Raw genomic sequence first — 27,144 nt, 5'->3', positions numbered from 1 at the left:
TCACCTGTCCAAGCCTTTACCAGGGATATAGGTGCTTCTCGAAGCGACCTTGATGGTCTCCACTGTCTTCAGCATTTTTTCTATCAAGTCAACTAAGAAGCAAAAATAAAATATTGTAATTACAGCAAAAAACCAAACTTGCACACACAGAAACACATGCCTATGAGGCATATTCATGTGTGGACCCACATGCACATATCCGCATCAACAGCAACAAAAGAAAGGTAAAGGTAAAGTCATGTGACCTTATCTCTTAGTAATAGAAGTGTTAGAGTTCCCATTTCCGCATGAGGCCAGTGTTTGTGAAGGCAGTGCACATCTCCTCTCACTGACTGTCTGTACCTTTCCCAACCTCTCTAAGAGGAGTCAGATACCCATCCCACAGCTGGGTCAAATGGGTAAGATGCAGGGTTTCACATGGGTATTGAACTGGTTTATGTGTTGTGTGTGCACACCTTTTGGCATAACCATTAAACTCCTATCTGTTTACTCCACAGACTACAAGTGTGATAGCAGGATAATCTTTCAAAAATGCACTGATATACCAAGCAGAAACATAATAATGAAAATGGGATATCTTGCATATTAGAATTGTTTATTTGTAGCAATATCATTAGCTTGAAAGATAAAAAGAAGTATGGCAAGCTGCTTTTTTTTTAAACTGGTAAATATTTGTGTGTGCATGCATAAACAGGTGTACATTTACAGATATATGCACACATATGAAAGTTTCGGAGCTCAGTATTAGTTTGTGGTGCTTCACTTACATCCCTCTATGTTGACAGTGACCAATGCCTTCTTGTTGCAATATACCAGAGAGGATGGGCTGCTTGAGCTGAGGGCTCCCAAGATTCCTTTCAGGGTAAATGTGTTAGCTTCATCACCATGAGCGCCTTGCACCTGGTCACACTTTGACTCCTAGATGTTTAGGTCATTATTCTTCTTCTTCTTCTTCGTCGTTCACTCAAATGGACACGCCTGCCTCCTGCACGAATGATGCTGTGCGCCGCAGGTCCTCCAGGCTGCCGTGTAGCTTCCTCAATACTGGCGTCTCATCAGTCCAAATGCGGTGCCTGAGTTCTTCGTGCATAGGACATTCTTGCAGTAGATGTGCTGTTGTCTGACTGCCTGCTGGCACGGGCACTGGTCTGTCTGGCCGATCCGGAGCTTGGTGAAAGGTGGTAATTTGAGACGGTTGTGGCCTGTCCTCAGCCTGAAAATAATGACCTGCTCAGCTCTTGTAAGCAGGTAGTACGGTCGTTTCGGTGAAACGTGGGTGCTGCTCAGCCACTTGTTGTGCTGTTTGGCCTTGATGATGGATTTGACTTCGCTGTAGGTGGTGGACCTGTCTTGCTGCTCTTTTTTGGATCCTTCCTTGGCAAGAGTGTCTGCGGCTTCGTTGCCAAAAATCCCACAGTGGAGGGAACCACTGTAAGACGACTGTGCAAGTCTCCGCATAAGAGGAGAGAGCATGGACAGTCGTTCAGTTTCTTGTCTCTGGCAGTCGTAAGGCCTGCAGGACAGACAGTTGCGTCCGTAAAGAAGACGACGTTGTTGGAGGTGTCGGACTGTTTTCAACGTGGGTGGCACCGGTCTGAATGGCAAACTGCTTCAGCCTTGAAGTGGTGGAGTAGAGGCCAGTTGCGAGAGAAAGACGGTCTCTCTTCCTCCTGGTACCTGATGTAAATTCCGGCGCCACCATTTTTCACGGCTTTCGGCTGACCCGTCAGTGAACACGTGAGTCCATTGATCTTGTGGAAGTTGTTGTGGATCATACTCCATAGTACAGGACTTCTTCACAGCGTCTAGGGAGTCTTCTTGCTGACACCAGGGATGCGCAGTGAATCAGGGGGAAAGCAGTTTCATTCCATGCTGGGTTTGTCCGGCACAGGGGGATCTCTCTGAGGTCGTGTTCCAAGATGTCTCGGTGTTTTCGTTCAAGATCCTAGCCTGGTGGATAAACTTCCCCTTTTCAACCTTCCCTTCGTCGCTGAGCCAGTCTGTTTCTCATGGGGTCTTTGAACTTGGCGGCTGGACGAGCATCTTTGTGTCACGTCGGTCCTCAAGTGATTCCAACCCTGTGATTGTCTCCAGTTATTGTATGGGCGTAGACCTCATGGCTCCGAGTGATGAGTCTGGCTGCTTGGTTTGAACTTGCTAACCTTCTCAAAGTTGGATTTTGCTGCTGTGCCCCATGCTGTCATGCATACTCTAGGACTGGTCTGACCCTTCCGGGTGTACAGCTTCTTGAGGATTCTGTCATCCGCGCCCCAGTTCGTGCCAGCCAACTTCTTCATAATTGCAAGTCGCACCTTGGCTCTGGCTTCGACCTTCTTGGTCTGAGGCTTCCATGTAAGTCTCTTTATCGAAGGTTACCCAAGGTAGGTAGTTCCTCCAGTGGAGAATCTGTTCCATCGAACTTCAAGATGGCCTTCTGTTCCCTAGTGGACAGACTAAAGATAGTGTAGGTGTCTTTTGGGGTTGACTTTGACAAGCCACCTTTTCGTCCAGTCCTTGCAGGACATTAAGCGCCTCTTGGAGTCGGTAGTTGCAGTTGTCAGGTGTTCTTCTGTGCACCAAAGGACCAGTCATCTGCATAGATGGCTCCTTGGACATTTTCGGGGGGAGGTCCTTGATGATGTCGTTTATGAAGACATAGGAAAGGGTAGGACTGAGTACTCCCCCTTGAGGAAACTCCTTCTCTCAGCGTCTTCTTTCGGCTGTATGGTTCCACCAACGTGGACTCTGGGCCTTCCTATTTTTCAGGCTATTGAGAGATCCACTGTACATACAGCCGGTTACGCCACAACTTCTGGATTTCAACCTCAGTCCATCTTTCCAGACCTTGTCGAACGCCTTTTCCAATGTCATATCCACAACCGTCAGCAGTGTGCTTCTTGTCCTGGTAACCATCTTCGATCTTCTGAAGGCAATGTATGCAACCTGGTCTTCAGTTGAGCGATGTTTGTCTGAAGCCTGCTTGTTCTGGTGTAAGGATGTTGTTCTTTTTCCAAAGTGCCATGATAATCTGGTGTTGATGAGGCGCTCCAATTAACTTTGCCCACGCAACTGGTGAGGCTTATGGTCTGTAACTTGTCCACCTTCGCCGTCTTTTGCCTTTCTGTGACGGGCACCATGTCTGCCTCTCGCCAGATTTGTGGGACATGGCCGCTGTCTCCAGCTGTTGTTGAAGAGGTCGAGAGTTTGGGTCTTGGCTCGTGAGCCCAGGTGTTGCAGCATTTCATTGGTGAAATTATCTGGTCCAGGGATTTCTTCTGACTTAGGGTCTTGACTGCTTCTTCAAACTCTTTCATGTTGAATGGTTTGTTCATATATTCTTCCTGGTTTTCGCTGGTTGAATTCTCTTCTTTCTTCATGAAACTTGCTGTTCTTTTCTTCTGGTACTGTGATGTTGCTGACCTCTTCATAGCTGTCAATGAAAGCGTTTGCTGCTTTTCTACCTGTTAGCATATCTTGTGCTTGTGTATGACGATCGGTGCACTTCTAGTATCTTCATCATTCATCGCCCTTGCCAGCTCCATAACTGTTTCCTTCTCTGTCTAGATTTAGTTCCTCTGTCTTTTCTCTCCATCTCTTTCTTGCAGCTTCGTTGCAGGCTTTCTGTATGCGCTTGATTCTTTCAGTGCTATGTTGTTTTTCTATGGTGGGTCATTCTCAACCTTTTCCCTGATCTGGAGACTTCATCTTCTAGTTCTTTGGAGTTCTTCCAGTAGCCTATAGTCTTAGACCCAACCATCGTGCGCCTCTTGGTATTGCTGCTGAGGCAGCTTTTAAGATCGCCTGTTGAATTGCATCGATGCACGGTTGATGTTCTGGTCGCCACACGTATTCCTTGGTTACTGGTCTGACAATGAGACGAAAGTATATCCCCAGTTGGCTTTCTTGTAATTCCACCTGGGAAATGTCTTTGAATCTTGGGCCTGTACTGCAAGTTGATGCCAGTTTGACTGGTCTGTGGTCGCTGCCGCCTAACTGGTCTGTACCCCTCTGGTGTTTTGCTTGAGAGGTCGTCAGTGGCGAAAGCAAGGTCAGGGCGTCGTTGAGGAGACCCATCTGCGCGAGAAGAAAGTCGGTGTCTTCTGGATCGTTCAACAGGATCATCTTGCATCGATCTGCCAGTCCTCCACTTCTTCTCCTCTATTATCCGTCTCGTCGTAGCCCCAGCAGGTTGAGTGGCTGTTGAAGTCGCCGACAGCCAAGCAGTTTTCGCAGGGATATCAAGAGTCTGCAGGGAAAGTTCTTTGTCGGGTGGGCAGTACAGGTTGAAGATAGTGAGCACAGTGCTGTCTACTGTAATCTTGACTCCATTTATTTCAGCTTGCTGATTCGTGGTCCACTTGGAAATCTCTTGCTGGGATGATTATCTTTACAAGAATCAGCACACCTCCCTTGTGTCTTCCTTCTCTGTCCATCCTGAAGGTTTGGTAAACCTTCTGATGGTAAATCTGTGGTTGGGTTCAGGTGTGTTTCTTGAATAACAGGCCACATCTATTTTTTCAGCATGTAGTCTTTCGGTGAGGGCTAATTTTTGTTGTAAACGCCCTCGGCGTTCCACTGTAGGATGTTGAGAGCCTCAGGGTCTCTTCTGGTTGTTGTTCCTTTTTCGGCCAGTAGCCATTTCCCTCCGCCTCCGAGCCTGGCTCCTCGCATCGGGCGTGGTGACCACCAGTATCATGGGGTGGGCCGTTGAGCGCAGGGCCCGGCACTTTCGCCCGCCTGGCGGGACCCCACAGGCAAAGCACCATATCGTTTAGAGTGAGCGTTGTCCATTCCATGCGAGTGTCAGTGCGTGTGCTGCCGTTAAGCGCACGATGCCCAGCACATCCGTCTTCGGCGTCAGTTTTCTTTCCGAGTGTCTTTCTCGTAGAGAGACTTGCCGTCCAAGGCTAACGACCATCCTCTGGCCGGGTGCAACACTTTAGTCTGGCCTCTACCCTGACAGACCTGTTCGGCTTGGTTGGACCTGCCAGGAGCACAAGGCTCCCGCCGACATAGCTCTGTGGGTCGACGAGGCACACAAGCCACCACACCACTACAAGGTAAGTTGCACCAATTGGTGGTGGAGGTCATTATTATTATTAGTATTAGTGTAGTAGTAGCACCAGCCAATACAACAACATGAACAGTCAAGGTTGTGCATGAGTGTAAGTCTTCTACAAATTGAAACCATACAATTTTATTTTTATATCACATCAAACACTTCACAAGGATTCTCAGTTCCAAAGATGTAAGGAAGATGCTAAAATCCTCCAGAATCAAAACAAAATTTAACAATAAAAGCAACTCTGATGAAAGTATGTAAAAACCACTTAGTATATGTAACCAACACCTGATGGCTACAAAGGGGTGGGCTAGTCGTACAAGAACACAACAAAGATAGAAATGCCACATAGCTGTAGATTTATTCAGAGTTCACTTGCGGCTGCTGCCATCTCTTCCCTCTCACTTCCAAAATCAAACGCCTCCCTCAACTGTAAAGCTACACTACTTATCCTATTCCAGCAACTGTCCCCTTTTTCCCCAGGTCTGGTCATGATCTTTCCCTGTCTCTGTGATGGCAGTGGTCACCCCTACCCCGTACTGTCTGGTCATGGCCTTCCCAAGCGGGTCAGGTGACTTTGTAAACTTCTGGTGTAATAGTCCAGTAGCCAGTAGCCATGGTTGGAAAGTTCAAGGCTGGCTATTACCTACAGCATGAGAAAGGGACAGTCCTGGGAGCTATTTGATCCCTACCCTCTACAAAAGACATAACTTAGTACACTAATAGAGTGCTACATATGTAACACTCACAGGAACAGCAGAAATTCTGAAACTATCGACCCATATGCACAAAGTAGGGAACATTGGTTGTGTCCTGTTTCAGTGACATCAAAACACTAAAACTGTTGTAGTCTGTTTTAATGTCAATGTACTAAACATTCAGTACCTGTTTTAATTTCAAATTGACCGCACAGAGGGAATAGCTGCCCAGCAGCTGACATACCTCCTTCCTCTGAAATTCTTGGATGCAGGCTTGTATCTCTTCAGTACTGGCTCCAGCTTCAATCATCTGCAGCCACAGATCATTGCTTGGTATTGGAGATGCAGCACAGTTCCATCTGTTGCAACATTTAAATTTCTGTCCATCATCAGTCTGAATATGGTGTTTAGGCATCACAGTTATTTTATTCCTTTCAAAGCAAAGCATGATTGACAAATGCAAATGTGACAGTTACTGTTTGCCTTGGTGCATGAAGCTGAATTGTTACGAAGTTAATTATTGTATTGTCAAGGAGTTGTAAAATCAGCTCCCACCAGTTGAGAACTAGGAAAACTGAGCATTTATACATGATAGTTGTTATCTGTTTAGCCAATGGACCATAACATAAAGGGAAGCCATTTGTTTAGGCCATGTTGTTGTGGATTTTTCCTGCAGTCCATATTACAGAAAGAAATGAAAAGGATATGGAATGTTGCTAAAAATATACAGTAGGTCAGGCTTTCTGCATACACTTTCATTTCTGTTACATCTTTCAAGTTTTTTCTTCACAAGTTTTCAACCAAGAATTTTCAATCCAGTATGACATACCTGAATTCCAAATCAAAATTTACTGTCAGCTTCTGCTTGAGCAGAAGGATAGAACTAAAGAACCTTCTCTATCACTACCACCCACCCCTACAAATTTGCTTTCCTGTCACAATGAATGTACAGCTGGCCTTACTTTTGCTCTGCTTGACGTCGTCTCCTCTTCCTGGCGCAGTGGACTGGTGGAGTATGAAGGGTGACATTTTTAGGGATCACACTGTAGTCATAGCAACCCAAAGGTTTTCCATTAAGAGGATTCTGAGCACACATGCTCAGGTTTGCATAAAGTTTGTATCCACCCAAAGTCTGCTCAACTCCATAGGACATTGTGAATGTTAATCCACCTCCACTAAATGTTTCTTTCTGAGAATAGCCTGGAACATATACAAACATGTGAGAAACACAAAATGGTCTGGAACACACACACATACATACATTAAAGGCACACTGAAAATATTTTGGGAAATTTACAAGCAGTGAACATATTTTGGGACATAAACATCTCTAAAAGGAACATTGAAAATAGTCTGAAACTTTTTCATACATGAAGAACACTTTTTTACCTGTGATTGCAGGCAGACTGAGCTTGGCAGATTTGCGCTCAAGAGTGTAAGTGAAAGTATTAGTACAGGTGTCAACTTCAAAGCTGGCATTTATTGCATACTCTCCAAGCAGTCCCAAGTCAACAGGGATACAGCACTGAATAGCACCACAGTCCTTTGTGTACACACAAACGCCATCTAGAAAGCTTGGCAGGGAAATCTGGCAACCTGTAAAATCGGATGTGTGTTTATACATATATGCACATTGCACTCAAATACACATACTAGTCAATTTTGTTTATAATTTTTGTTAAGAATAAACATTTCAACGTAAAAAAAAAATCTTAATAAATTTAATAAATGCACATTTTAAGGAATAATACTAAAGTCTAAATTATTAAGAACACATAAAGATGAAATAAATAAGCTGGTAACTGCATATGATCACTTAATGGAGGTTATTTTTTAGCAATATAGCTTCAGAAACATATAACCAACAAAAAAGTTTAAAGACTATTTTCAGTCCACTTGATTTTGTACTTAAAAAAAATTAATTATTTTCATGAGACAGACTTTGCAGCCAAAGTGTTACAAAAGAAGCATTTTACATACCCTGTGCAGGGTCTGGCAGCTGACACTTTTCCCATTTAAAGAGCTGTATACCTATTATGAATGATTGAAAAAGTTATAAGCAAAAGAATAATCAATATTTTACACAGAAATTTAAAAAATGTAAATATCATTTGCAACGAATGGGCAGTATTTTCAATGGCATGCTGGACTAGTTTTACTTGTCTTTGGATAGATTCTTTACCAGAAAAGAAAATATGCCTTCAGTAAATGAAAATAAAAATAAATGATGTTATAGAATTCTCATATAAAAACATTTATAGTACTCTTTTACACCCACTTAATAAAATATGCATTCACTAACATACATGGACATACACACATAGACACAAAATCATGTCATTACAGCAACTGAGGAACTGTACACATTCTGTTCTGTATGAGTAATCAAACGACAACCAAGGAAAGCCCTCAGTTCACTTGGGGTCCTCAAATGCCACAATTTTCCACATCCCCCACAAAATCACATCCAAAACACGATTAGCTCTTTAGTAGGTTAACACTCCACCACCCTAATTCACTCCAACTACTATACTCTTATAGCACTAAATCTTAACTCTAACCCCTAACCCTAATCCATTACTACTACCATACTATACTAACTCTAAATCATAATTCCAACCACTAATCCTTACCTCTGTCTTTCTAATTTCTTCGACACTGTCGTCTTTCTCCCTCTCACACACATAGAGGCAGATGAACAAGTGCACTTTGCCAGTTAAATGGAATACTTACTGCTAAAAAATGGAATGGAGTCTGGGATGCAGCCAAGTTGAGGTATTCTGGTTCCAGCCATTATGTCTAAGCGAAATTGACAACCTCCTCCAAGCTGATCGAAGCACATCTTGACTGTGGCATCAACAATGAAGTTTGTTTTGTCCTTTCGGATGCGATACCTTATTAGTTGATGGTAAATGGAAGGGTAGAACAAAATTAGGAATAACTATTAAAACATTTTGAAAACTTAGAGATTATCAATAGTAATATAATTTGCTGCAATTAAATAACTTTTATTCATTCAAGGGATGGGCACATCACAAACTAGTTGATCTTTAGAAAGAAAAACATATTCTAAACATAAATGTTTAGATATGTTCTAAGATATAGATTGTTAATTTCCCTGCCCACAGTTAAATGTCACATACAGGCAGTTTTTTTGCTACTTACTCAAACTGGAATGCCTCAGAAATATTTAATCCTCCAGTAATACCTGTGCAAAAAGAAAATAAAAAGAATCTCTCTGCTACACACAATGCTTGAATCAATTTCTCTTTTCATTCTAAAAAATGCAACAAATGCTGATTTAAAAAAAAAAAAAGAATAAAAGACAAATCAGTCATGGTTTGCCAATATTCCTGTGAACTACAATTTCCTGATCCACCCAGCTATGTTTACAATATTAGTAAATTTGAGACCCATTTATACTTTTAAATTAACAAGGATTTCAATTCTGTTATACTTTTATGCTAGAAGGTGGCTTCAATGCTAGCTGAAGTCTGATTGTTTAGCAGCACTGACTGGTGTGCAAGTTTGTTTTGGTCCAAAGGGAGCTGAGAGAGCTGCAGGCAAAAGGAAGGGGCCACCCCTAACCTCCCTGGTTATCATAAGCCATCTTTGATCACTCAATCTTTGGACCATTTTGTTTATCTCACCAGTGTCCCAGTCAACCTCTCCAACAACATACAGTCTGGGTGACAGCAGCTTCTCTATCCCTGCCTGCAGGTAAAGGCTACAGTTAAGTTCAAACCAGACATTGAAGGACATATCCAGGAACTGTGAATACACGCAGCAGTCCACACTATTGCAGGCTTCAGAAATATGGCAGGCCATGTTTTGAGGCAGGGATGGCAATCCTCTGGTGCTCAATGGACAATCTGGAACAAGAAAAATTGGAGGAAATTCTAATTTTGAGGAAGTGAATTGGTTCCAAGCAGAGAAGTTGATATAAAGGAATTTTCCCCCCTGAATTACTAAAATACCATGAAGGAAAGCTTAATACAGACAAAGTGGTTTGCTTCAGTTAACTGCAGCTTTTAAAAAATGTTGATGAGGGAAATAACTAAAAGCAGTAGAAGATAATTCAACTCAAGCACACAGAAATTAATGATCATAGTAATAAATGCACAAATTTGTAAAGGACATACACTCCTAAGGAGCATGCTCTTAGCGCTTAAGAATAAGAATGATACATGGGCAACATACAATTAAGGGACAGGAAAATAGCTACATATGAACTATCAAAGAAGAAACAACAGTACTGATGATGAGTGAAAAGAAATACAGAAAATGCAAAAGAGGAACCAAATAACAAGGACTGAGAGTAGCGTGATTTTGCATAAGGAAAATGAGTAGGGAGTAGCAATAAGCCGAAAAGGGGAGAAAGGTGTGATAAAGGACTAGCATTGTGGGAACTGGTGTTACGAGTAATGTTTACGTAAGAGGTGCTTTTTCAGTTCATGTTTAAAGGATTTAATAGTGGTGGATATGGAATGGGAAAGAGTTACATTGTTTTGCTGCAAAATAACTAAAATCATGTGCTCATATGTCATTGTTCTGGTGACCAGCTGTGATTTGTGCTTTATGTACTGCTTCTGTAAAACTGAAGACACGTAAGAAGATTGGACTTATTTTTACCATTCTTCCAGCCGTCTTGAGCAGGGACATATGGCTGGCGCAGTGGGTCACATCGCTGTTCTTTTAGATGGTCTGTGATCCCAAACATGTTGAGCAAAAGCTGAGCCCCACTGCGAGGCAAAGATTTGGCTACAGAGCCATTGGCTACAGAGCCAGCGGCTAACTTGTTGTCCTCAAGAAACTTGGTAAGATTGAAATCTGAAAATGTTTAGAAAAAAAACCACAAGAATGAGTTGCTAAAATATTTAGTTTGAGTTTTTTAAGATATTCAAATTCTTTGCTGTGGGAAATCAATAAAATATATCAATAGATACCTAATTTTGAACAGGCTTAAAATACAGAAGATTTGCCACTCAAGTGTGACATCCATCTCTATAAGCAGTGGCTTGTGTGTGTAAAGCATCTTTCACATATTGTTTATAACTTAGTGCACGTGCTAAAGTGTTTTACACTCTTAAAAATATATTATTCCACAAACTGATAGAAGACAGAAGTAAAATATAACAACAAACCCCCCCAAACTCCTGCTTCTTTCTTCAAATAAGTTCTACTGGTATTTTTCTTAAAGTTCCAAGAGTCATGACTAAAACCTGCCTGCTTCAATGTGCAATCATGCTTTTGCCAAATTTATATTAGTTATTGTAGAGAATTAATGCAACTTACTCTTGATTTGTTCCAGTGTTCTGGGACTGCAGACAGGAAACTTTTGCTTGGACAGTAGATTAAAACCTTTGTTATCAGGAATACAAATGATTTCTCCATCAAATGGTATACAAACCCGAATGTTGAGATCAAGCAAGAAGCCTTCATCAAAAGGATCCTGCTTTAGGTAATGGTCCATGGCAAATCTAGCAGACAGGTGATAATAGCTGTGTTAACTTTGCTGAATGATCCCTTTTCAAAAGCACTTGAACAAGTAGATTATTGAAACCCATTAGGATGTTAAATTTCAGCATAGATGCTGTCAATTACATTGTAATAAAACATTAGCGACTTAAATAAGTAAATAAATACTGGAAGGTAAACTCATAGAATTTTACATAAACACGTTTGTAAAGATACATGAGCATGCACCAAAAGAAGGCATTAAATGCACCTTACAAAGTCACTATCAGTCTCTCATTCACTCAAACACATTCAGCTTTGACATCATGGGCTTGATGGGTAAGACTCTCTAGTAAAAATGCTTACGTGATCTGGATTGGTGCTGCATCTTCCATGTTCTGGCCTCTCCCAATGCTGAGTGTCTTGCTTGATCCTATTTATACAATTACAAAATAAGAGTTCATTATTCTAAGATTTTATGTGATCGAAACAACAAATCCTGATTTAGTTAAGCCACATAAAACTTAAATTGTTTACACTGTCTATAACTCAGCCAATCAAGGTATATAAAACTTGCGCTGACCTGTTGCGTATTTTCCAAAGATTTAATCTCTTCATTAACTTTTCCAAATGATCCAACTATCAGGTGAAAGGGGCAGAGAGTATTTCATGGACATAAGTCTGTCTTCATTATCATGTATCCCTACTTGCTTTACCTAGCTTTTTCCTTTAGACTAACGTCTTTTTAGCAAAACTTGTTTGCCACTATTTTAAATGAAGTCTGCAGTTCTTTTGCATAAAAGTTTCCTAATGTCTGCTCTTTTCCGATATAGTTACTCAAGCCATTCTCTTAAAAAAGTATTATTTCCACCTTTTAGAAAAAAAGAAAAGTTTAATTTAGCAACCTGTTAATATACAATGCACTCCATGTCTACTCTATGGTCATAATTAATTAAATGCATAATACGTGTTTGCAAATGGTCTCATGTCTGCGGCATGCAAAGTTTCACATATAAACATGCTATCTGAGAACATTCAAAGTTTTTTTCCTAAAGGCATGCATGTAAGCAGTGCTCGCTGTACTCTTTTCATTGCATATTCGTTTAAAATATAGTAGCAAATGTGTTTATATACCAAAGTCATATTCCAACAAGTGCTCCTCCTTCTGGTAGCTGCCAAACTTCAGGTCTATTTTCATATTATCACAAGGTGAAAAGATAAAGTGTAAAGGCAAGTAGTAATCAACAGCCTTGTTCATCAGTGGCAGTTTGATAGGGATATCCAGACAGCACTTCAGTCCCAGACAGTTTGGAGTCATCACACACTTAACGTGAGTCCGCAATGCAGCAGGCAAGTACCCTGTTACATTGATGCTCCATGGACACACTAAGAAACAAGAGGTAAGTGTTCAATAAATATCCATCTTATAAGTGTCTATAGTTTTTGGTACCAGGCAATGGATGAATGAACGAATAGTTTTGGGGCACTGTAAAATCTTCTGCATGAATAAGACACAACAGGGATAAAAAGATAAACTTTATAAAATATTATTAATCTGAACTTGAGCAGCACAATATATATATATGGTGATTATCTAAATACTAGGCACACAACAGGTAAAAAGCTGGAAATATATATTTACCTGTTTCAATCATTTGTTCTTCTGTGCATGTGCCTTCAGTTAAAATGGTCTGCAAGAAAAAAAGTGGAATAAAATATCTTTCTGCTGTAAAATCCAGATCTTCAAAACAATGATACTCTAGTTGCTTGATGCAGACCCCGTCTATTGATGACACCTCCTTCTTTAGGATATATTAATTTGTAACCAACGCATTAGTCCCTGATGGCTACACAGGGATGGGCTAGTTGTACAAGAACACAACAAAAATCGAAATTGACACACAACTGTAGATTTTATTCAGAGTTTCACTCAGCGGCTGGCCTGCCATCTCTCCACTTTCACTTCCAAATCCAAAAAGCCTCCCTCAACTATAAAGCTACACTACTTATCCTATCCGCAACCGTCATCCCTTTTTCCCCAGGTCTGGTCATGATCTTTCCCTGTCTCTGTGATGGCAGTGGTCACCCCTACCCTGCACTGTCGGTCATGGCCTTCCCAGGTGGGTCAGGCGACTTTGTAACCTGGTGTAACAATAGGTTCAGTAGCCAGTAGCCATGGGTGGACAGTTTAAGGCTGGCTATTACCTACAGCATGAGAAAGGAACAGTCCCGGGAGCTGTTTGACCTCTGCCCTCTACAAAATAAAGACATAACTTAGTACACTACTAGAGTGCTACAAATTCTTCATAGAAACCAGATATTTTACATCGCTGTAAACCCTGAAAGTTATTTCCTTACATCTAGCTTCAGGGTCTTCATGAAGTAACGGACAACATTTGTGGTCACTGAACTGGCAGTGTTGCTCAGGATTTGTCTCAGAGAACTTGTGTCTGGTGGCAGAAAAATATTGAAGGTGTTGGAATAAATAATTGAAAAAACATTAAAAGCAATTAGAAGCAGGATAAAACAGAAAATAGTAAAATATTAACTTAAGTTGGTAATAGATTCGTTTTTGGTTGGAAAGTAGATGAAAAAATGCATGAGGTACATAAACATATTCATAGGAGTGTCTGCATGTAACCCTCTGAGCACAACATAAAAATATAAGTGTTGCAAAGACTGGCTAATATCTGAAGACTGTGAAGACGACAGTGGGTGAAGTTTGTATTTTATTATTGCTACTCTCAGGTAAACATAAGACCAAGAAACCTATACATTTTTGGAAAGGGGAAAACTTGAGCTTTGCAATAAAAGTAATGAAAATTGCCTTTCCTGTACTTCCCCAGCAAAGCCATGATCGTGGCTCATTGTGCTCTAAGGGAGAGAAAGACATTTGTATCTTTTGAATGAGTGGGTTTATTTCTTCAGATTTTGGCAATAAGTATCTTGTAACACGCTCAACTTGAAAGTACTCTGAACAAGAAAGTATACTCAGAGAAAGGAAAAAAGGGCAAGCATATGGACAATAAAAATGCTAACTGGGTAGTCTGAAGTCACTGCACAGTGGAACTGGAATTTGTAGATCTGTGACCAGCATGTCATCAAGAACTGGTACTGTGTTTTTTCCCAATTGAATGCGCATGCCCAAGCCTATCTTGTAGGCTGTATCACCTGTCCTTTTCACTATATTTGCTCTAAAATAAAAAAAATCACCATTATACGCAACAGTTATGACACCACCTAGAACAGCAAATTATAAAAAAGTGAGTCCAATAGTGCTGAGCATAGTGAGAACTAACAAGTGGAATGCTGTGCACAACTCTATAAAACAGACTTTCAAACTCTGGTAACACAATTGTTAAAGTGACGTTTGGATAGCATGATCAATGCATAAAAATTTATGGAAAAAAAATGCTTGGAATTTGATTAAACAGTTTATGGTTTAATACACACAATTTTTCACTTACAAATACAGCAAAAAACAAATTTTAAAAGAAACTGACTGCCCATGTCCTATCTGCATTAACATAAAATTTATGATGTATCAAAGAGTCCAAAAAGAAAGATGAAAGTCAAGATCACTTAGAAATATTTGAAAACAGAATAAAGTATAGTTTAAGTAACATCAACATTCAGGTCAGACTAAAGTCCTGATTTTCAGCTTACTTAAGAGCAAAGAAGTCTGACAGTGGAAATTCAGTATTCATGTCTGAAAAAAAAAAACCAAAAAAAAACAAACCAATTTATGTTTATATGTAACAACACCACATTTTACAAGAGCACATGAAAGAAATTTTTGACATCTAAAAAAAATTTATCTGAGCACTTATCAAAATAAATTATAAAGTCCTAATCATTTTTCCTGGTATTTTCTAAATGTACTTGAAGTACTAACAACAAAGAAGCATGAAGAATACTACCATACCAATAGTATTGTTGAAAAGGAGAATTTCATGATGGCAAGTTTCAAATCGAGCACGGATTGTTGGCATGCAGGCATCCAGTGAAAGGGAGGCTCTGACTGAGCGGGAATAGTTCAACTGCTGTTTGAAAGAACAATCAGAAAAATGCAGAAATCCATGTATTTGCTAAATAATTGAAGATTTCATTAACTTTGTAACAAAAAGAAATAACATGCAAAGATAGAAATCAATATAACTGGTTGGTTGGTTTACATAAGTAGAGGGTGCTTCCATTTAGCAGTGATTTTACACAATGTGAAGAAAAGGTGATGAAGAGAAAAGAAAAGGGAGCACCTGGGAAAAAAGTCCCAACAGCCAACAAATAGGCATCACACTGAGATCTTACTGTAACTGTAATAAGCCCTTTAAAACTGGGCAGCAAGACTGTCCTGGGCAGCAAAACTGTCACAAGAATGCAGTAATCTCAACCGTGATGGTAGCAGCTCATATTTAGATGACTTTACTATTGATTAAAAGGAAAAAAGTATGCCAATACTAATCCTTATGTTATTAAGCAGTTAAAACAGACAACTTAGAATAATGAAGCCACATAGATCTATAACTACTCTGTCTCTGAATTCACACTGGCATTGGACAAGTGCCCCACTCACAGGTACATTCACTAGAAATCCAAACAACCAATGACTTCAAGTTCCATGTCTCTCACAAAAACCATTATAGTAGAGTCTGGTTTAGATGCCAGCTGAAGGCTGATTGGCATTTGTTTTGATCCAGAAGGGATGAAGGGGTCTGAACAAAGGAGGGGCTACACTCAATTGCCCTGCTAAGTGGACCCTAGCACAATCAATGCTGTCTTCCAATATAGCCCAGCACCCATGGCACAATAGTCCTTCTGGTGAGAATAAAAGGGGAGGGAGAAGAAGCTTAGAGAGAGCAAGTCACAAGATACAGTACTGCCAGCAGAAATCATCACCATCTCAATCAGCAGACAGTTGAGGACTTTGCCTCTGAGGTGGGAAGTTTGCCTAGAGTTTTTCCTGCATTAGTAACAATTAAGCAGTCACCACAATAAAGGCATCAGCAGTCTATGCCTACAACAATGACCAACTTTATTTGTCCCAATGAGCAGTCTGAACATCAAATCAAATCAAATCAGACTTTATTGTCTGTCGAGGAGACCCAAGACAGAAATTTTTCTTTAACAGGGAAAGTGCTCTAAACACAACAATAATAGTTGAAAATAAAGTTCGTTACAAGATGCAGCATAAAAAAGATGTCAGCAAGTGAATGAAAAGGAGCAAATGAAAAGATATGGGCAAGTGACAATCATATTAAAAAAACATAAATCAAGGCCATTCATGCGTGGTCCTACAACACACACACACCACTGACAATTCCTCTAAGATTGAGCAGGTGTTCATTGAGCTTTATTTTCCTAAAGAGTGCATGGATATATGCTGTGTGGTAGGATACCTGGTTACACCATGATGTAGGAAAATTCAGTTCACTCACTCCTGATAATATATAAAAAATGCTACCTTCTGTCTGCCATAGTATTTTCCTAAGAAAATGTGGAAAAAACCAAATACATTTTTTTTTATTATCTCACATATTTTTTCCAGATCAGCTCATGAGAAATATAAGAAGCATCCTGACTCCTTTCATACAGAATGTTAGAACAATCTATTCAAGTCAGCAGTGTAGTAGCGTGATAGCTGTAACACTTACAGTTATTGGTATGTCAATGCAGGCCTCAACTCCCAAGCACTTTTTGTCTATAGTGAGGTATGCATACTTTGCAAGTTTTGAGCTGCTGATATCTGGCAGTGTTATGGTTTTTCCAAGCACTGAGCAAGCTGGAAAAAAAAATTAACTAGTGTAGAATTACAGCTAACAACATTTTTTTAAAAAACAACTCTTATGCTTTATTAGTCAATTGATTATTGATGGCAATGTAAATGATGTAAATCAAAATATGCCCTAAAAAAGAATGAATGTAAAATATTACAAACATAGGAGCATGCAGTAGATTTCAAAATAAAAGAAAAGTAAGACTTGAACACAAACTTCTGTCATCAAGTTTGAGACGAGCAATTCTTTCCTCCCTTGTTCCAGTACTGGCCAGGCTTCTGTCTTTCAATGTCTGAATAAGTGTTTCTTCTGACATGGTGTCTGGGCGAACACAGGGTAAGCCATCCGAGTCATCCTGATAATAATATAAATATCTTTATCAACTTCACCTCTACCACAAACTAGAAGAGAAATTGACAATGTCAATTGTTGACAAAGTAATAATTCAAATATTACAGCCCAGTCATAGAACAAACATCACAGAAATAGTTTTCTACCAAACTGTACATCTAATTAAAAAATTGGGATCTTGATACACTTACATTACTTGCTAAGCAGGTAATCTCCTTCTACTTTAACACTACCAGGTTAGGTCAGTGCTTTCTCTATTATTGTAGAATGGCTCTGTTACTGTCCTTTCCCTCATCTTGAGTGCAGCATATATAACAGCCAAACTTAAACCCTCCCACTATTGCCTGCCAAAGCTGAATGACCCATCTGAGAAGGTCACTGTCAGGCAGGATAAAATAGGGGTTGTACATGCACCATTATGACAATCATGCATACTTCCACACACTTGCATGCATGCATATGAACACAGTCATTGTGTGCACACACATGCACATGTACAGTGGTACCTCGACATACGAGTGCCCTGACATACGAGTGTTTTGAGATACGAGCCGCCGAGCGAGCGATATTTTGCTTCGAGATAAGAGCAAGATTTGAGATACGAGGAATCGCACACTACACCGCTGCACACGACCCCAACATGCGGGGCGGATGTTGGGGTCGTGTGCAGCGTCTAACAGTTTCTCCCACCTCAGACTAGACCTCAGTCTGTGTGCTTGTTTCCCTCGTTTTCGAAGCATTTTTGATAAGTTGGGTTCGCGTTTTTGCTTTTTGTACATTTAGAAAACATTATCTCATTATTTTTGTAACCATGGGTCCGAAGAAGAAGATGATGTCTATTGAATTAAAGCGCGAATCGTAGAAAACATGAGCAAGGTGTGCGATTAATTGACTTGGCGAGGATGTACGGGTGTAGCACATCAATGATATGTTCTGAGCTTAAACAGGAGTTGATAAAGGGTACAACGCCAGCTAGGGGCGTTACAATAATTTCTAAGCTCCGGACTTCTCTCCATGAAAAGATAAACTATTGACTGTGTGGGTGACAGAGAAGCAGCTTCAAGGAGGAACCTTAACATAAAGCATCATGTGTGAGAAGGCACGAGCGATTTACGGTGATTTGCGGAAGCAGATTCCACACACTTCCACAAACGAAGAATTTAATATGTTTTTATAGAATATGTATTTGTTATTCATAAATAAATGTTTCTTCTTGTAAATACACTTTGTCTTATTCAAAAACACTTAACAAAAACAACTGAAGTGGTGTTTTGGGAGCTGGAACGGATTAATGGCATTTCGATTAATTTCAATGGGGAAAATTGTTTTGAGATACGAGCAATTTGACATACGAGCAAGGTTACGGAACGAATTAAACTCGTATGTCGAGGTACCACTGTATATATATGCATGCTACACAACTACACATATGCCTGTTGCACTCATACGCACATGCACACACTGACATACAATCACACCCCAGACATTGGCACACCATGGAACTTGGCTGAGTGAAGCTCTGGAAATAAAATCTACAGTTGGCGGCAAATACCATCTTCTTCTAGTGTGACTAGCCCCTACCATTTGCATAGCTATCAGGGACAGCAGTACTGGTTACACTCACATCACTTGCTAGGCAGGGAATCTTGTCAAAAATGTAGTCTACTGCGTTCTTGGCTACCTCCTTCCCTGTCTCTATGACATCTTTCTTTAAGCGGTCAACCTGATTGTTCAGCATTCTCTTCCAGTCCACTGAAATACATTTCAAGCATTGACTTGCAAATGTAGCTGGTAACATGTAGCCAGACCAAAACTTAAAATCTCAGCTATCATCAACTCTAATAAAAGACACACACCTTCTGGGAAGAAGAGGGATCCATCAGCACCACAGACAGGAATAGGCATGATAGCACGGTCAAGGACATTGACCTCAACAATACAGTCATCATAGTTATCTTTTTTGCAGAACTTTACAGTCACAGTTAGCATAGCCCCCGTTGACTCCTTTTCAAAGAGCACACTGAAAGAAAAATATATATAAAATCACCCTAAAATGGGTTGCTTTAAACAATCCTTGTTAACAATATGATGCTCATAGCAAATAACATTATTTAATAAGTTTCTTATGTGGCTAACTTTCCCAATCATTGCTATTAACACAACAAGACTAATGGTAACACTGACTAAAAGTGGATTAGAGAGATCATACAGAGGACATACCGTAAATATAACTCTGCATTTAACTGACTGATCCTAAAACCTGTTGCAATGGTCTCGTCAAAACCTGTTCAGATGAAAAAAAAAAGTTTTATTTTTCTTTTCTCTTCATCACCTTTTCTTCACATTGTGTAAAATCACTTTTAGATTGTTCATGTTTTACCTAATGTTGCTGCTACAATCAATCTGCATCATTTGAACACCCTCTCCCAAAATGATTTAAAGTAGACGGAAAAAAGAAACACCTACTGGAGCTTACAGCATGAATCTGAATAATAAGTGCCTCCGTATGCAACTAAATGCTGAACAAATAAAAACAAGCACAAGAAAGGTGTTTACATTTGAAATTGTACATTTTACACATTTTATTATATATTTATATTACATTTAACAGTTGGTACCTGTACCTAAAATATTGCTGTCCCTTTAACCAAGAGAAACCCATCTCTCACCTCCAATGATGTTATCTAATCCAAAACCAGGTCCAAAGGATTTCTCAAACACCTCATTTCCAGCAAGACCCACAACTACTGCAAAGTCACAGGGATCAAGGCGGGCATAAACTTTGTAGACTTTTCGGAAAATGGACACCTTCACATCCACACAGCACTCAATTCCAAGGCAATGCTGATCCATTGTGCAGTGAATTTGCTTGGGTAGTCCCAGCGACAGCATAGGACACTCTTTAAACATTAAAAAAAGAAGTAAAATGCTGTGACAGATGTGACATGAATAAAGTAATAACTTAAAAGTTTACATAAATCAACCATGTAGTAAGTTCTTCTAGTCTGAGTAAAGTGTGGGCTGTGCTACACATATGTAATGTATGGAAATCTTTAGAACATTATACTGCTGATCTGGAGAGGCCATAGATTCCTTCTCACAAGTGCTATATCAAAATCAAATCACTTAGGGAAAGGTAGGGAAAGATGACATCTGCAATGTTTGATGATTAATTATAACTCTGCATAAGTCCTCCTCTCACTCGTTTATTTTTTTCAACATGGGTTAATTTCTTGAGTCAAAAGGTAATTTTTCGAAAGTGCCAATTTCTTAATATGTTAAAAAGCACCTAGCATGTGTAGTGAGAGAGAGAATAGCATGGTAAATAAAAGCAAAGATGCATTGAGGGAAAAAATACACTAGCTAGGTGGGCATGCTCTGCTTCTAGAACTGCACAGTTTGGTTGGTTCTAAATTTCTTATTGAACCACACACTTTAAGCCTTTGAGAATGTTTAGAAAAGGAGAAAAATCTCTTACAGCATGTCTACACAATTTAGTTATGTGAATTAAAAATTCCTGCAACAATTTGACTACTACTATATGTTTAAGGCAACTTAAGTGATGCAACAAGGCATGTACATACTTCCACCATGAGCTGTCAGACTTCTGATTAACTCATCCCGTGTACCCATGGTGTCTTTTCCCTGCTTCTTCAGTTCTGCCTTCAGCTCATCATCAGACATCTGGTTAGGGTTCAGGCATGGCTTGTTGTTGAGCATTGACTTTACAGAAATCCAACATCAAAATGTTTGTAATATGAATGAGTGAACAATTTAAACTTTTGCTAAAATGAGGTGAATGCTTATTTCATTTAAATATGAAAGCAAAATATAATGCTCTTGTGTACTTTTATGGTTAAAAAAATGTATATTTCTGAATGATATTCTCTCAAACTGGCAAAATAACTTTCTAGTAAATATGTATGATTCAATGACAATTGTAATGATCATGATTTCTACCTGGACAGTTTGAAAAATTTTAGCCATTTTGCCCACGCTGTCCTCAAATTTTAATGCATGCAAAAATCTGACCAGAGCACCCAGCTTCATGTCTTTGATCTTGAAATTCTTCAGAAAAGCACCAATATTCTGGAAAAGTGTCTTGAGTGCTGAAGACAGAGATAAACAGTTAAGCAGTCAAAAGCTGACGCTGAATGAGATTTCAGATATGTAAATAACTAGAGAAAACTACCAACAATCATCCCCGTAAGCAGATGTTATATTCAGAGAAAAGTATGTCAGAGCTGAGCTAAGAGCTCACAACACCTGCTTCTCACTTCTGCTATTACGCCACCAACTGACCATTTTTGCATATTTTGTCAGATTTATCTTTCATGTCATGGCTAAAACTATCATCAGTTCTATTTTTACAAAGATTTGTTTACAGCGGGACATTTTCTTAATGATAGTTGCAGCCTGGAATTTGAAGTGCAAGTATTATTGAGGTCTGTACCTATCTGCCCTTTGGTCTGTCAGTCAATCAAGATAGCAAACAATGTGAATACCTGCTCCTCACCTGACTTTAAATGTGGACTTGCAACATGTAAGGAGGTAGAATAGACTGGGAGTACAAGAACAGCAGTAGCAACTGTCAGAGCTAAGTTGATCTACATACATGTATGTGTGTGTGTGTGAGAGTGAAGGGTGGTTTGCTGGAATTAACAGCACTGTAAAATTGGAAGCACAAATAGCACAGATAGAACTGGTACCCCCTCTAGATAAGCCAAACTGTTGAATGCATTTGCATGATTTTATATGTTAAATAAATCTTTATTGATGTCACACATCATTAAGTCATTTGTTTGGGGAAAAGCAGGGCTGGGAGCTCATGAGCTATATACATGTAGTGAAAATTGTGAGCAACTGAAATGAGATTATTGTACATAATGTTCCCCTGCAAGATTATGTTGATGAGGGTAGTAAGAGTGAAATCCTGTTTCCTAAAAGCCTAGTTCCCCTCGTTGATAGTGGCCATGTTTTGGGGGTTCATAATAAATACTTTTCTGTTCTTCTTGGCAGTGTGACTGCAGGGTTCATATTAGTGAAAAAGACTGCTATTAATCTACTAACTTTTTTAGTGTCTATATTTTTACAAGTCACATGTCAAAACTTACCACTGTCCTTCGAACCTTTGGCAGCTACTGCTGCCTCCTGTTTACTTGAAGACACTTGGCTGGCAACAGAATCTGGTTCATCAAAGACGTTTCCAGGATCAAAAGAATCTGTAATCTCTGGAGGTGTTGGCACTTCAGGGTCATGCTTTGGACTTGTATCCTCTTCCTTTCGACCCAACAGTTCCCACAATAGACCCAGCAGCCAGGGTTTGCATCTGAGAAAACATCAAATGGTAAAATGCATTTCAAAGAAGTGTTTGCTTCAAAAGGTTTAGAACTTGCAAACGAGCACACAACATCTGCCAAAATATCAAATATCAGCATGATTAGTTAGTACCAGTCGTTGTAAAGATCACAGGAACAGACACAAAAGCTGATAAAGCTTGCCACTTATGTCAGTTTTGGGTCATAGTGAGCAGGTTCTACACAGGACAACCAGTCCACTCATTTATGCTTTTAAGCCAGTTTTTTTTCCTAACCACCAGAAAATTGATCATCCTCCAAGGTAACTTGAAGGACAGTCTTCAACAAAGTATCATGCTGGGTCACATGGCCAAACCATACCAGCTTATGCCACATGACTGGTGTCCTTTGAGTTTGATAGCTGTGCTTTGTACATGGTCTCTGGTTTTATATTCTTAGTACAAGATCCGAAACATCCTCCTCAGGCACAATAGAAAACCTATAAAAATTTAATATTACAATTTAATGCATGTCATCGAACAACCTCAATAAAACATGAACTAACCTTGAAAACAAACTTGTAATCATCACATTCTTGAACCCACTCTGGCATTTCCCCAAATCTAGGTTCCAAAAAGCGAGTGGGATCAATTGTACCATCATCACGCTTGATTGCAAAGTGGATGTGGTTTGAATAGCATCGTGATTTCACAGCAGTGCCAATGACCTGCCCTGCAGTAACCTGTAAAAAATATGCTGACGGAATAAAGACCATTTCATTCATATTCTTACTTATATTGAGATAAAATGGAGTAATCATAAGGAAAATTGTATGTACATTGAGATTTTTATATTTAACATGTATTGTCTTAAGATAAAAAAAATCCTTTTTTTTAAATGTTATTGACATTTAGCAGACCCTGGTAACAAATATTATTCATAATTAAATAAAAGACATTTCAATTCCTGTGATTCCTTTGGCTTTTTTTTTTAATATCATAAATATTTATTCATTTTTCTTTATTTTCGTGTCCAAGTCTACTTTTGCAATATACTTGCATTTGATAGCAAGTTTTTGCAATGCAACCCAAAACAAAGTAGCAGAGTGCCCAAGACCTCCAGTATAGTAAGAGTTAAGCTAAATTTGTACCTATATAAACACATTGTACAAAGAAAGTTCATCTGAGAATACTCATAATACCTGAACTTCAGAATACATCGAGTCAGATTGTTTCAGGATTGTATCATTGGGGTTAATGTTGGTGATGATAAATTCAGAATCCTGTGGTGAACCACCTCTGGACTCAATGATGACCTCATTAGGTTTCTCTGATAAGTATATGACACCTGCAAAAGGTGCCACTACCTTCATACCTTCTTCCTAGAACATCAAAGAAACCCACTGGGAGTTAGATGTGGCTGTGATAGTGATGAAATTGTTTGGTGATGGCAGCAATAACAGTGGCTCTCTCATCTGAATAAATGGAGTCCAACACGATAATGATAAAAATGATGGCAATGAACACAATGAGATAAACTCTGTGGTGACAGTAATATAATCTTATCTTTCAGGTTGGGTTTCAAAGTTTCCTTGCCAACCAGCAAGGCTGCAAAACAACCGTTCCAATTCCAATGATGGTTAAATTTAGACAAAGAATGTGTCATGCAGAAGGTGAGGTCTTGATCTTTTCCCAAAATGCAGGTGAGAACTGGGATATTCAAAATGTCTTTCTTGAGATTGAATACAAAGTTATCCATTTAGATTGTGAAAATTAAAGTAGATCATGATGAATTTTCTTAATGCAGATGAAAATAATTTTGCACCTGACTTATTGTTCAAGCAAAATTGTCATCTGGGATCCTCTTAGAATAATTATTTGTTTAATGCTGTAACAGATAATTTACATACCATCAACAAATCCACCCCATCATACTCATATTCTTCTTGTCCATCTTGAAGTTCAGCTGGGTAGAAACCTTCCCCTTTGCACTTAGAGTCAGATACACGTGTTTGCCTTGGAAACAGTTTGTGTGCTTTGGGTCCAAAGATTCTCTCGATGAACTCCTTTGCTTTGCGACTTCTGTTGCGAAGTGATACCAAAAGAATGCTTAGATATGATACTTTTAGATCTCTTATTCTTTGAGATTTAACTATATCTAATGATTATAAAGGCTGTTCGAAAACCCTTTGATTAAGATGCTCATCTATATCACCATCTACATCTACTTCTTGTTAGTAAAACTTGAAAACTATGACAGCAGAATGTTAACTTATTCTAACAGTTAAAGTGGAAAATGTGTTTCTTAGTTATCCACTTTATTTACATCTGCTGAAAATATACTTATCCATCATATCCTTATCAGTAAAGCAACATGAATGATCAGTAAGCTTACCCATTCTTCAGTTGGTCATATGCATTCTTCATAGTCTCCACTAGATCAAAAAGGTCTATGAAGGTTTTCAGGATGTCACCACCTAGGCTATCCAGATCAAGGATTGCCTTTGCAACTTCTGGAACTTCCATGAGTTCTTTTATAGCCTGCTGCTTCAGCTGTGCCTGCATATCCATGATAATAAGAATATACTGATCTTGCCATGTCTTCCCATGGTGGGAACAGAAACAACTGTTTGTTTACTTTTCTTGGTACTAAACCAGGTTCTTTAGAACTGATTCGACCATTTCAAGAATTGTATAATCAAATACAACAGCAGTCTCTTAACATAAGCAGCAATGAAAGTCATCAGTAATGTCATCAGTAATAAAGCATCGCTAATCCATGATTTCACATGACCACTCACTCACCAAAGAAATTTGTCCTTCAGTAAAGGTTTCAATTTCATTTTTGACACCATAAATGGTGGCATTAATCCATTTAGGACCCTGAGTCTTTATTTGTTGGGTCACATCTTGAGAAAGAGCAATTAGTTCCTCAGCTTGAGAGCGCAGGTCAAACCAGTACGGTTGCTGCCCTTTCAAGAAGAATGATGCTTCTTTAACTTCCTGTACTGCATCAACAACAGCCTTGACCTGAATTCCAATCCTTCAATAAAGAAGCAAAATGATATCTCATAAAATTATATATGGCAGTCATATCCAAATCAGAAACAATACAGAAAATTTGATTTTAATGATAAAGACATGGAGATAGCAGTTACATCAGCTGACATGGCCTACATGTTTTCTCAAAAGTCAGACCACTTACACATTAAGGATCATCCGAACTGAATATAAGAATGGAACTCTTAAGCAAAAGATTTGTTCAGTAAAAAATAAATAAAAATTCATCAATCCTATCTTCAGGTTGAAATGCTTACGTCAAACTGCCACTGGTAACAGCAGAAATAGCCCCCTTGGGGTCTTTGTTGAAATGTTTGAGCCCCTCAATTATGTCCTTGACTGAGGTAAAGATTTGTTTGCCTGCATTAGGAATAACAACTGTAGCTGTCATTAGTTTCTGAAAAAAAAAAAACAAGTGTAAAAATAAACAAAGAAGGAAAACAACATCTTCAAAGTTAAAGAAAAATAGGTACAGCCTTGGGAAACTGCAGATATATCAAATTTGAAACAATGTATTTGGCATAGGAACGAGGGAATAAAATGAAGGTAATAAATCAGATGTCATGATCTGAGGGGATAAAGATCTGCTTTTTCACTTAAAATGACAAAGATCTCTTTTTCTACTTCTCAAACATCTACCACAAGCACTTTAGTAGTCCTACAAAAAGAAAAGAAATGAAAAGATTGTCCAGACAGGAGGATGTGTGCACACATGAACATATTAACTAAGACTTATGTTCTAATACTATTATCTATGGTGATAACTATACGTACATTATAGAAGCCCAAGACATCTGACTGGATGTCATCAACCAGATTGTTGATCTTCAATACCAGATTCTTTAAAGGGGTGATGAATGGAGGTAGCTCACTCTCATCAAACTCTCCTATCTTGCGAAGTGCTTCTGTAGCTTTCTCTCCTGCATTCACAATCTTCACAACAGTAAACATTACAGGATAACTGACATATTGTTTGAAGGATTTATACTGGATAAATTTTTTATGTGATGATAAAAATTTAGATTATATAGTAGTTTATTCATTGTTACTCCTCAAGGAGCATAGGGCCACACATATGTAAGTCAGAGTGTATCCAATTGGTGTTATTTATCAGACAATACAACTGCTAAAGAAACTGAAGTATGCGCCATAAAAAAAAAAAAAAAAAAAAAAAAAACAGTACAGCTTTATTCATCCCTGAGGGAGTATTAGAAAGGCAAATGGGAAGCAGCTCACACAGTTATAAGTAACAATAATTAAAAAACCAAACAGATCATCATCAACATCATAACACATTCATACTGGCCACACAGATCCTCATCAGACCCCATACCACCACACTTCAGACCTACATACAATCGCAGTTTATTTGCACATATCAGAAATCGGAAAATGCATGGACAGAACAACAGCAAAAAACACATATAATTCTCAATACTTTTAAAA

At 39.1% G+C, this 27,144-nt stretch overlaps 1 protein-coding gene across 1 annotated transcript; it reads right to left on the bottom strand.

Annotated features, from left to right (window-relative positions):
* On the bottom strand, positions 1–23,977 carry LOC112557711. The gene is made up of 29 exons (XM_025227710.1): positions 23,841–23,977; positions 23,205–23,381; positions 22,457–22,671; positions 21,303–21,451; positions 20,927–21,065; positions 20,012–20,242; positions 19,563–19,626; positions 19,199–19,362; positions 18,967–19,094; positions 17,208–17,346; positions 16,869–16,996; positions 15,143–15,260; positions 14,884–14,926; positions 14,257–14,411; positions 13,576–13,667; positions 12,860–12,908; positions 12,352–12,603; positions 11,584–11,650; positions 11,056–11,240; positions 10,393–10,590; positions 9,411–9,632; positions 8,926–8,968; positions 8,494–8,654; positions 7,741–7,791; positions 7,150–7,356; positions 6,723–6,960; positions 6,005–6,119; positions 768–918; positions 1–92 (listed from the first exon to the last, which is right to left on the bottom strand). The coding sequence occupies exons 2-29, from the start codon at positions 23,300–23,302 to the stop codon at positions 1–3; spliced, it is 3,894 nt and encodes a 1,297-aa protein (XP_025083495.1). The 5' UTR covers positions 23,303–23,381; positions 23,841–23,977.
* Positions 23,978–27,144: the final 3,167 nt, after the last annotated feature.

Source organism: Pomacea canaliculata, linkage group LG2, assembly GCF_003073045.1.
Source record: "Pomacea canaliculata isolate SZHN2017 linkage group LG2, ASM307304v1, whole genome shotgun sequence".
NCBI lineage: Eukaryota > Metazoa > Mollusca > Gastropoda > Architaenioglossa > Ampullariidae > Pomacea > Pomacea canaliculata.
This window is presented reverse-complemented; position numbering and strand designations above follow the sequence as displayed.